This window comes from Diorhabda carinulata, chromosome 5 (genome assembly GCF_026250575.1).
Source record: "Diorhabda carinulata isolate Delta chromosome 5, icDioCari1.1, whole genome shotgun sequence".
NCBI lineage: Eukaryota > Metazoa > Arthropoda > Insecta > Coleoptera > Chrysomelidae > Diorhabda > Diorhabda carinulata.
The window spans coordinates 13,028,927-13,041,669 of record NC_079464.1 but is presented as its reverse complement, the minus strand read 5'-3'; the positions used below and the strand labels follow the sequence as shown (position 1 = coordinate 13,041,669).

The following is a 12,743-nucleotide window of genomic DNA, read 5'->3' as shown; positions in this document are numbered from 1 at the left end:
AAATGAAGAAACTACAAGCGAAAATAGATTAAACTGTAGAAGAAATTGATGATGATACCCAAAGGCAGAAGACGGTGGATGATGGGGCACAGAAAAAACCAGAACGCTCATTTAATGTAGAAAATAACAAGAAAAAAATGAAAAAACCAAAGCAAAAATCAAAAATAGAATAAGAAACCGCTTGATTACTATGAAAATCATTAAAAATGAATAACAACTAAAAGAAGAAACTACAAGCGAAAATAGATTAAACTGTAGAAGAAATTGATGATGATACCAAAAGGCAGAAGACGGTGGATGATGGGGCACAGAAAAGACCAGAACGCTCATTTAATGTAGAAAATAACAAGAAAAAAGTGAAAAAACCAAAGCAAATATCAAAAATAGAATAAGAAACCGCTGAATTACTATGAAAATACTATAAAAATGAAGTTAAATAGATTAAGAACAATGAGGGAGACTGAAAACACCATTAAAAACGAATAAAAACTAAATGAAGAAACTACAAGCGATAATAGATTAAACTGTAGAAAAAATTGATGATGATACCAAAAGGCAGAAGACGGTGGATGATGGGGCACAGAAAAGACCAGAACGCTCATTTAATGTAGAAAATAACAAGAAAAAAGTGAAAAAACCAAAGCAAATATCAAAAATAGAATAAGAAACCGCTGAATTACTATGAAAATACTATAAAAATGAAGTTAAATAGATTAAGAACAATGAGGGAGACTGAAAACACCATTAAAAACGAATAAAAACTAAATGAAGAAACTACAAGCGATAATAGATTAAACTGTAGAAGAAATTGATGATGATACCAAAAGGCAGAAGACGGTGGATGATGGTGGATGATGGGGCACAGAAAAGACCAGAACGCTCATTTAATGTAGAAAATAACAAGAAAAAAGTGAAAAAACCAAAGCAAATATCAAAAATAGAATAAGAAACCGCTGAATTACTATGAAAATACTATAAAAATGAAGTTAAATAGATTAAGAACAATGAGGGAGACTGAAAACACCATTAAAAACGAATAAAAACTAAATGAAGAAACTACAAGCGATAATAGATTAAACTGTAGAAGAAATTGATGATGATACCAAAAGGCAGAAGACGGTGGATGATGGGGCACAGAAAGAACTAGAACGCTCATTTATTGTACAAAATAACAAGAAAAAAATGAAAAAACCAAAGCAAAAATCAAAAATAGAATAAGAAACCGCTTGATTACTATGAAAATCATTAAAAACAAATAACAACTAAAAGAAGAAACTACAAGCGAAAAGATATCAACAGAGAAAAGACAATGGAATTTATAAGTGTAAAAGGTCAAGAAGACACATCCGATTTAACAACAGTGTAAAAACAATGAAATTAACGATAAAAAGGTGAACAAATTAAAACAATAACCAATAATACATAAAAAATTAATATGAACTTTTGCTGACCGAACTTTTATTTTCTATAATTTTCATCGCGAATTTTCTACTAAAAAGAAATACTTATACGGTCGTGGTATATCTATACTCAACCGAATGTTGCTCAGATAAAGCAACAGATGATCCAAGAATCTGATAACGCTTATTGGACCATCGACTCTATAGCCCTGATTTGGCATCCTGCAATTTTGGTGTTTTTCCATTTGTAAAATCATATCCAAAAGGACGCGTGTTAGTTTAGAAGGAAGAGTTAATCGCATCCTGGGAAACATTAAGTTGATTCCATTAGGAAAGAGAAATTGAAGCATTAGTTTAAGGATTGTTTCTTACTTATAGAGGAATTGTATTGAGTATGATGGAAGTTATTTCAAGAAACAATGTACGCTTTCTTCTAATGAGAAGGTTTACGAGGTATCCAAACCTTATATGTTCATTTACATTGATAGATAGAGATAACTTTTGTAATAAAGATAAAAATTTTGAAATTGCGACTTGCGATGATGATTTAACTTGTTTTGAATCCATTGTTTCGAAAATAACAAAAATAGCTTCATTTAAATGACTGTCAAGTTTTTCTGACTAATCGAAATTTTACACATAGTCTTTTGAAAGTTGGTACACAGATTGGACATTGGCAGCGCCATCTGTGTGTCAGTCACACGTCTTATTAAGTGATTTGTGACATTGAGTGATGTTATACATGAAAAATAACAAAAATACTAAATCTTTTATTGAACCAACACTATTTTTTATTTGAAATGACGATGTTTTTATAATGGTTACTAGGGCTGACCAAAAACAAAAAATAGAATCCATTAACTACACTTGGTATATAATTACATAAATTATAATGAATGATTGGCAGAAAATTACAGTTATCTAGTTTTGTTAAACAAAGTAATAATTAATTCTATCCGGATATACGGAATCCATTTATGTTGTATCAGAAGCAACCCAAATCTAGCCAATTCAAAGTGAAGTTCTTCGAATGATAATGAAGGCCCAGTGGTATGTTCTAAACCGACGTAATTTCGCAATATCTAAGTAAAAAAAGAGATTCACGAAGTGTAATGAAAAATAAGGGGAGCGTGTCAAAATGCATCCTAACTTGCTTACCAAGCAACTAATTTAAGAGAGTTCTGAGATGAGAAAATACTTACACTATATCAGAGTTTTTCTGTACATGATTTTTGGAAATTATAAATTCAAATCCTTCGGATTATCAAATTTTTTATTTATTCATATTCTTTTATAATAAGGAAAAGGAAGATCTAAAACAACTTTGAGCATAGTGCATACGTACCAAAATATGTATTTATTTGTATGCCACAATATAATCAAATTATATAAAGAAGAACTTCAAGAAGTTCTGGTAATACACGACTGTTTCGTGAATTGAACATGCCTTCTCTAGTAAACATTACATCATCGGTAAATAATATTAATTTAGAAAATTCCACCCGAGAACCAAAATCTCTTGGTAAAACCTCTTGTACCTTGGTGAGTTTATAAGGTTGCAATAACTGTTTATTTGCAACTTTCTATGCAGAGTTCCTATTTGTATTCAATCTTTGATTTAGAGATCTCATACTTGAAGATGGTTGATTCTCTATATCATTCAAAACGGTGTTTTCAAAATCAACTGTACGAGGTCGTCCAGCGTTAATCCTTCTAATATTTAAACTGTTTCTCTTAATCTTCTATCAATAATGGCAAAAATTAGTTAAATTAAATGAATATCAGCTAATTCTCCACAATTGTAATCCATTTTCTATATATATTTCAATAAACAACACAGTTGTTTCCAAAGCCAAAGCATATTCAAAGTCAAAGATGTTTTCCAAAATGTACGCTTATCAATGACGCGAAAGGTCAGGGCTTGTTTAAATGAAGGGGCTAGAAAATTCGAGGTTACTTCTGCTGAAGTTATTGCAAGAGACCTATGGGGACAATTCTCTATCTCGTGCGCGTGTTTTTGACTGGTGTGGGCGCTTCAGTGATGTTCGAGAGAGCAAATCAAAATTCAAGGCAATGTTGATCGTTTTTTTCGACATTAACGGTATCGCGATGACTGAATGGGTTCCAGACGGTCAGACTGTCAACCAGACTTTTTATTTGTCAGTTTTGGCAACACTGCGAGAACGAGTTCGTAAAAAACGGCCCGATTTTGCACAAGGACAACGCCGCTGTGCATAATGCGCTATCTGTGAAGCAGTATTTGGCCAGTAAACGCACTCCAGTGCTCGAACACCTGCCGACTCACCAGATTTAGCACCGTGTGACTTTTTTCGTTTTTGAAGATAAAATCTGCTTTGACAGGGACACGATTCGATGGAGTCGGTGGAAGCGATAAAATGCAGAGCTCTTAAAGGCGCTCACCAAATAAGACTTCCAGCACTGCTTCGATCAATGGAAAAAACTTATGGAAAGATGTGTGGCGAGGGGAGGGAAGTGTATTGAAAGGGAGTTTTCAAATGAAGAATAATTTTTATAATAAAACCCCTTTTTCGTTATTTAATAGCCAGACCTCGTAGCGTAATAGAAGGTAACATTTTTTTAGAAGAAAACGTGAAGTTTAACGAACAAATATCATTTTGTAGGACCCCCGCTGCACGCCTCTGGAGAAAACTATGATTCATCTATTCATGTTTAGAACAAGTAGTTTGTCAACCTGATAATCGTCAAATAATTTCAATGACAATCGAATACACCATTTGAAATTTATCGAAATAAAAAATCATTTTAAAATTTCAACACCCTGGATCTGTGTTTGCGTACATAAGTTCCCTATCCCGATAGGCGTAATTTGACCCAAGGAAATTCACTTAGAGCGTTGGAATCGAATTTGGGGACACCCTGTATCGTGGTAAAATATACACCTACTTTTTCTTTCGATAAATGGATCCCGTTGAAATTAGCGAATCACGTTTTTAATCGTAGAAAAAGTAATAATGGATACAAGGACGTGAAATGTTCCAATTGATTCTTTAATTTGAACAATTAAATTCGTACAATTATTTAACGAGAGTGGCGCTAAATTAACTAAAAGGGAAGTTGTATAATTATTTCATCATATTTCGATTAAAACTTGCAATCACAGTGAAGGTTGACTTTCGAAATATCACAACTTATTGTACAATATCAAAATTATTTTATTAAAAACGAGCTGAAGAAATAACTTAACATTTGAACGAATCGCCACAAAAGTACTACCCCTGATTAACAATGGCCTCATCTCAACGTTGTATCAATGATATTCCTAACAAATTCCTAACCTCAAATTTTCACTAATATTTTCTACATAGTTTAACAATAAAAATAACTAAGCTAATTTTTCCGAAAGTCAGCTGATCTGTATGCTTTTGATCAAGTAATACTGCGTCTTGCATTGCATTGCACGTTGTATTGCACCATGTGAAGCGGTCTTAAAGATATGCCGAAAACTTTTATTGTATTTAGATTATTTAATATAATAATATAATTTTTAAAAAGACCGTTAAATTTTGGATTATCAAGTATTTTTTATTCTCTCGCGCATAAAAATAAATTATTAAACGACAAATTTTGCAAACAATCGTGGCTAAATAATTTTGACAATCAAATAACGATTTTATGAAATGTTTAAACACTTCGTATTCATTACAAATTCCCTTAACAAAAATTAACAGGAAAGGTAAATGTAAAGAATAGAATTTTGTAACTGTTTGTTATTACGAACAACCGACCTGTTTTTTAGGATCTTTCATTAACGATCTATTTATTTCTCACAATCTGGGATGAGATTAACTTTGGTTTGTTTGATTTAATTTTTCAGGGATTGGCTTTTACTTTCGAAGAACGACAGATACTTGGTATCCACGGGTTGTTACCACCAGTAGTAAAAACTCAAGAACAGCAAATTCAGCATTGCAAACAATGTTTGGACAGATTAGACAACGATTTGAACAAATACTTGTATCTGATTGCATTATTAGTAAGTGTAGGAATCAATATTTACTTAAAAATTATGATGGTTATGTAATTGAAAGTTGAATGTAGATATTGATGCACCCAAAAAACTGGTTCTCAGGTCCTTATATTCCTAATACCCCCCCCCCCAAAAAAAAAAACCAAAATTCAATTGTTGGCGTAAAATTTTTTGTAACTATTGTTTATCATATTCTTAAATTGAGTTTTTGAATGGAATCAGACATTTTCTTTTTGTGTATATAATTATAAAATACTTTCACTGATTCAAATTGAATATTCGATGCTGTTCTCTTTCATAAATAACATCAATGAAAAAAATTATTTTATTTCTGACAACCCTAAGAGTATTTTAGGTTATTCAAAATTGTTGATTAATAATTTTCTAATAATTATCGGTTTTATTATAAGCAACACAACTCATATTTCTGTTCATTGAAAAAGCATACACACATACACAAGTTCCTACTGTCATTATCTGTGACAAGTTGGAAAATCGCTGGTGTATCAAAAAATCTTCCAACTCATCCAGAATACCGCTCCCACAGTGAGGAAGCGATGAGACCTTTCGCCGTAAGGTTGAGTCTGGAGGAAGGAAAATTTCAAATGATGCGCAAGATGTTGCAATGATTGATTTTTCAAGAGGACACCACCCATTTGAATTCGCAGCTTGTGGTACATATGCGACAAACTATCCAGTAGTAGGAAATGAGTGCAAGCAATCCAAAATTGTGTTTACACTTAATTATGTATAACGTCATCTGAATATTTGGGAACGAATTGTCTTCACAGGTGAAAAAACATTCATACAAGTGCAATGATGGACTTATTCGCATTAACATACCACCAAATTCAAGATTTTAATAGCAAAATGTTTTATCGTCTTTATATAGTATTAAAAGTATTGTCTTAACTGAAACCAGACCGGAAACCAACCGAATTCGATTTTCTAGAATGAACCAATACGCTTTGTTTCAATCCTTTAGCTGGTGATTGTGGTGAACCATGAGCATCTTTCCTATTGTCCAATGAGCACAGTTTTTGACCAGGAGTCCATATCAACTCAAGCCTCAATCTCTTCTATTTCGATTCAGAAAGAGGAAGTAAAAAGAGTATTTGTTGTTATAGATACAACGACAAAAGAGATTTTTTAACATTAGTGAGTGATGGATTTATTGCGCTTTAGTAGTATTCGAAACAAAAATTCCGATTAACTGTAATGTTGATCCTGTACCTACATGTCTATCTACGAAAGTTTTCCTCGTTAGAGATTGAAATTTTCTAGTAAACACAAAAACAGTGAAAAATTCCCAAGAGAAGTAAGGGACAAATTTTTCATAAATTTATTAATTCGTGTCAAAAATGTTTTATTTTGTTTTTTTGATATCGTCTACAATAAACTTTCAGTCCAATCATTATGCGTTCGTTGTAAATTGCAATTTATTACTGAAGGGGCATTATTAAAATATCGGATTTTAGGGCTCATCCTCCTCAAATGTCGAGGTTTCTGCTCTGGACATACATATCTTCAAAATCTTGGCTTTCGACATTAAAAATTTGTTTCGCCCTTTTTTTTATCGTTCTCCCAAATTGGCGAGTAGATAAGCAGACGATCGCCTAAAACAGTGATGCAGTACTTTTAGTTGGGCAAATTTAAATATTTTGCTATAATGGATGGAATCTTCTCGATCTGATTAATACCAACAGGTTGTTTGGTACAACGTTTATTATTTACTTTTGAAGGTCGTTAAGAAACATATTTTTTTAAATATCTAAGAAACTTTATTGATGGTTCTCTGATTGTCTTTTTTCGTATATTTTTTAGAATCGCAACGAAAAATTATTCTTCAGTTTCGTTCGAAAATATGTGCACGATATAATGCCGTTAGTGTATACGCCCGTTGTAGGATTGGCCTGTCAAAATTTTGGTTTGGTTTATAGAAGAGAACGTGGTATATACGTCACTATATACGATAAGGGACACGTTTACGAAATCATGAAAAATTGGTAAGTTGAGATTAAATCATCTGCATGACAATAAAATAAATTAGTAGTTTCATGGTGATTTGGTATATTTTTTTAATCATTAAAATTGCTTATCATCTAACACTAAAGCTCGATTTGCCTCGCTGACCACCATACACTACCACTACACCAACAATTACACTGTCTGATAAGAACGTTTCGATAACCAAGTTATCCACTTCAGTGACTGAAGGTAAACTAGATCCTACCTGTTTTATGCAAAATTATCCAATCAATAAACTTTCTTCCGTAAAAAATAACACTACAGTACATCTTTGGCCGAAGAAATTTTAGCTGTTGCTGACTAGATACTATTTTGGATTAGTTTCCATCTTGATCACTTCTCACAAGGTAGAAACAAATGTATAAACAGTGACAGATAATTTGAATGATTCACATTTTGAAACTGGAGACTCCGATCCTATGCAATGATCAGCAATTGTTTTGTCATGTTAAAATCTAGACCATGGAAGATTGTAAAAATGTCTACTTCTAAAACAGGAAAACATGGACATGCTAAAGTTCACTTGTTCACTTGTTATTGATATCTTTTCCGGGAAAAAAAGATGAAGATATGTGTCCTTGTGCACAACGTGAAAATAGTAATTTCATTGGAAAGGTTGGATATGTAAATGATAATTTACATATCCAACATATAATTTATATTCGAGTAATACATGATCAACAATCAACAAGTCGATTTCCATAGAGAGATGTCAAATAAAAGAGATTTTAACTGGTTTCAACCGAATTCGAATATCTAGAAGAGATTCTATCTTGGAAAGAATGTTTTTGACGAATACTTTTCATACTACAATCTATAAAAGTGCCATACAAGGTGTGACAATAAGACGAAATTATTCAAAAATCAAACCTGATTGGTCAACTTCAATATTATCTGCAATCTACAGTAGATTCACTTTAAATTCCAAATCTCCAAGATATTCTTGCAGAACTAAAAAGGAAATATATCTTTGGAGTATCTATGTTCGGTTGGATTTTTAAAATACTTGGTTTTAGGTATAAAACAGTAAATATAAAGAAGAGCAGTAATGGAAAGTAGTCGTTTGATAAAATGGCGAAACAAATCTACAACAAAAATTCGGGAGTGTGGGATTGTCCATTAATCACGTGAGGCCTGAAAAGGGTGGAGGAGTTTGACAATAATCACAACACAAAGAGGGAGGGGGTGTAGTAAGGTATCACGTGTATTTATTTTTTCGTCAAACGCGCGATTTTTAAACAGAAAGCAGATCGATAAAAATTTTCTTCGTTGTGCGCGAAAATTATGATACCGAGTGGCTTGATGAAACCGGCGTTGATCCTCAAGAAAGCACATTGCCAACAACTGACCTGCAAGATGCTTATCCAGTTGTTAGTGTTGGAAAATGTTTTTCGCATGATTACACTCTTCGTTCTTATAATTATAGCAATCAAAAACAATATACAATCTAGTCCAGACATTTTTACTCTAGTTTTAAAAAAACTCCTAAAAATTCAAAAGCAACTAATCCATCTTAGCATTTAATTTTACTGAAATTACCTTCGCTTGTATTAACTCTGTACAATTCTTAATAATGTATTCCTTATCTACATTTGTAAACCGATGATGGTTTTACAAAGTAAAAACATCTGTAATCGCTATTTTATTACCTTCAATATAACAAATTCTGTTTAGTTTTGTATACTATTATTAGTAAATTTAAACGTTTTTAGGCCAGAGGAAGATGTACGAGCAATAGTAGTTACTGACGGGGAACGTATTTTAGGTCTAGGAGATCAAGGAGCGTGCGGTATGGGAATACCAATTGGTAAACTTTCCCTTTATACCGCTCTAGCTGGTATAAAACCTCATCAATGTCTACCAATCACTATCGATGTTGGTACAAATAATGAAACGCACTTGAACGATCCTTTGTATATAGGTATGCAAAATTTGTATATCTCACTTGCCATTCTCAGAACATCAGCCATAATAAAAAGCAACACATCACTTAATAAGTCTTGTGATTAACTGAAAAAAAACGCATTTTTTGCCAAAAACCGATTTTGTTTATCAATATAAGCTCCTTTGATGCTTTTAATTCCGATCTTCTCGATACCGTACTTGTAGAAGGATTTGTCTCTTACATCCAAATATTTGTCACTGAGGGTCAGATTTGACTTTACGGTGGATTAGGAAGCAATTCGGAGTGTAATTCGTTCGTTGCCAACGACTTATGAACCGGTGCATTGTCTTGTGGAAATAGTGGTTTTTTCTTCGACATATGAGGCCGTTTTAACTTGATTTTCGCAATTAACAACTCTATGTAGTATTCGCTATTGATTGTCTATCCCTTTTAGGGATAGTTGATGAACAATTGCGTTCCAAAATATTGAAGCCATAACCTTCTTAGTTAATTGTTGTGCCTTTGGTATTCTCCTTTAAACGGAACTACTTTAAAAACCTGGGTCTTCTCAACAATCGACTGCCGATGCTTTCTGTCCTGAGCATGGTGCCTTCAACGTCGAACCTTTAACTTGATCAGGTCCGCTTCAACGTCTTCCAACCAGCGAAGGCGCGGTCTATCTTTCAGTCGCCGTTCTCCAGGTCTTGTTTTGGACGTTTTCTTGCCAAAAGTAGGTACGAAGTTGCTTCAGTATTTTCTCAGAGATCAGGTCACATCCAGGTTTTTTTTTAGGGTTTATGTTAGTAATAATTTCTGTAAAAACTTCTTTTGGAGAAGTAAATCTAGCAATGGAATCCTACTGATGTTTTTAATTCCAGTCTTGGGTTTCTTCATTCCGTTGGTCTTCTTTAAAAGGCAGTACTTTGAGAACCTGGGCCTTCTCAACAATCGACTGCCGATGCTTTCTGTCCTGAGCATGGTGCTTTCAACGTCGAATCTTTAACTGGATCTTTAACTCCGTTCGTCTTCTTTTTTAATCAGCACTGCCGATGTTTTATGTCCTAAGTATGTTGTCTACAACGTCGAACCCTTAGCTGGATCAGGTCCACCTCAACATCTTCCAACCAGCGAGGGCGCGTTGCCGTCCTCCAAGTCTTGGTCTGGAAGGTTTTTTTTCCAAAAGTAGGTACGAGGTTGCTTCAGTGTTTTCCCAGAGATCAGGTCATATCCAAGGTTTTTTTAGGATTTATGTTGTCATAATTTCTGTAGAAACTTCTTTTGGAGAAATGAGTCCAGCAATGGAATGGTCCTGATGTGGTTAATTCCAGTCTTGGGTTTCTTCACCTCCGTTGGTCTTCTTTAAACGGCACTACAGTGTTTCCTCAGTGATTATGTTAAATCCAGGGGCGTTGACAACGTGTGACAACCAACTCTGATCTCATGTACTAGAGAAACTTACGACTGTTCATTTTCCCACAAAATGAGAGGAAGGGACTTTTGAGATCCACTGTATACCAGATTCTTGTCGCCATTTTGTTTAAGTCTCAACTTCAGCGTGCGAGGATCTCGATTATTTAAATAAGGAAGCTTGGCATCAACCATTTGACTTTAAATTGAGGAAAAAAAATTTCATATCTCAAATTTATACGTAGTTTTAGTAGATTCAGAAATAACGGACTTTATTTTTACCTTTATCTCTTAAGCTCCACTTCTTTATTTTATATCCATTTAGGTCTAAGACAAAAGCGAGTGCGAGGTCAAGATTACGATGAATTGTTAGATGAATTCATGGAGGCGGTGGTACGAAGATGGGGACAAAATACTTTAATACAATTCGAAGATTTTGGTAATTCGAACGCCTTTAGGCTTTTGGAAAAGTACAGATATAGTTATTGTACTTTTAACGACGACATTCAAGGAACCGCAAGTGTTGCTGTAGCTGGACTTTTAGCTTCACTTAGAATTACCAAAACGAGGTGAATAATTCAAATATCAATGTGTATATATATATATATTTTTTTTTTTTCATAGATTATCTGATAACGTGATTGTATTCCAAGGTGCGGGTGAAGCTAATTTGGGTATAGCTCAATTGTGCGTGATGGCGATGAAAAATGAAGGAACTTCGGAATATGATGCAAAACAAAAAATCTGGATGGTGGATTCCAAAGGACTGATAGTTAAGGGAAGACCGGAAGGAGGTGATAATTATCATTATTAATAGCAAGGGGATAATATTTTAATGTTTATATAATAACAAACACAATTTACAATTCTAAAGGTTATTTTGTTGACTTGGAAGCTATAATGAGACTTTTCCAGTAAGAAGATTTCCTACACACCTCATTTTAGATCTGTTGGCCAGTTTCTCTTCGCTTTCTAGATTTTGGTCGTCTCTTCTTTGCATAAATGATTACAATAAAGAATGGTGATGCATTTGGCTTTTCTGTCGTATGGTTTCTTTTACTGTTGCAATTAGAAGATCTTCGTGTACCATCAGGTTTGAAACATACCAGGGAGCGTCGACAATTACTCGAAGAATCATCTTAGATTGTACGGCATTAAGTACGGCAGCTAAGGGGTCCCGTAGACGTTTCATACTTCCCTCAGTTTTAGAGCATTTTTTATTGTGTAGAATCAAATTTTCGAGGGTGCCGAGCACAAATCTGGTCGAGTAATTTTTGAACAAAGAAAGATATGAAAAAAAGTTTCAAATCAAAAATATTTGTTTTAAAAAGATCTACAAAAAAGGTTTGTTCAGTTTTTTACGAAAAATTGATATTTATCAAGTTATCGTCAATATAATGGATAATTATTGCAAAATTGACGTTTTTTGCCACTTTATCGGTCGTTACTTGGTTCCTATATGATGTAGAAATGCTTAAAGCGGCTCATTTTAAACGTTCTACCCATTCAAAAACATAGGAAAACGCTCGAATCGATTTTTCGAGGGTACATTCATTGTACATTCAAACTTCTTAACAGGTTTACCACATCACATTTTGAAGCTCAAACTTTAAAGTTATAATATTTTATATATCATATTTCAACACCAACGACACGTAATGTGATAGAATCGAATGATATACAAGGTAATATATTAGAAAAAAGTTTGGCACAATAAATATATTGCTTCCCCTTTACATCTTAATATTATTTTGTAGGGATATCTGAACAAAAAGCAGTTTACGCGCATTGTCACGAACCCGTCAGAACTTTAACCGAAGTAGTAAAATTGATAAAACCATCGATTCTAATCGGCGCTGCGGCCATCGGCGGTGCATTTACTACAGAAATTTTACAAGAAATGGCAAAGAACAATAAAAATCCCGTAATATTCGCTCTAAGTAATCCTACTAATAAAGCCGAATGTACAGCTGAAGAAGCTTATAAGGCAACAAACGTAAGTCCTATTTTTGTA

General features: G+C 33.6%; 1 protein-coding gene across 2 annotated transcripts in view; it reads left to right on the top strand.

Moving 5' to 3' along the window:
- LOC130894409 (NADP-dependent malic enzyme-like) overlaps window positions 1–12,743 on the top strand; it is a 45,144-nt gene that overhangs the window by 27,971 nt on the left and 4,430 nt on the right. For both annotated transcript variants that reach the window (XM_057801242.1, XM_057801243.1), the window contains exons 3-8: window positions 5,257–5,415; window positions 7,234–7,415; window positions 9,150–9,358; window positions 11,055–11,298; window positions 11,354–11,523; window positions 12,487–12,725. In XM_057801242.1, the coding sequence (XP_057657225.1) occupies window positions 5,257–5,415; window positions 7,234–7,415; window positions 9,150–9,358; window positions 11,055–11,298; window positions 11,354–11,523; window positions 12,487–12,725 (1,203 nt within the window). The remainder of the gene's footprint in view (window positions 1–5,256; window positions 5,416–7,233; window positions 7,416–9,149; window positions 9,359–11,054; window positions 11,299–11,353; window positions 11,524–12,486; window positions 12,726–12,743) is intronic.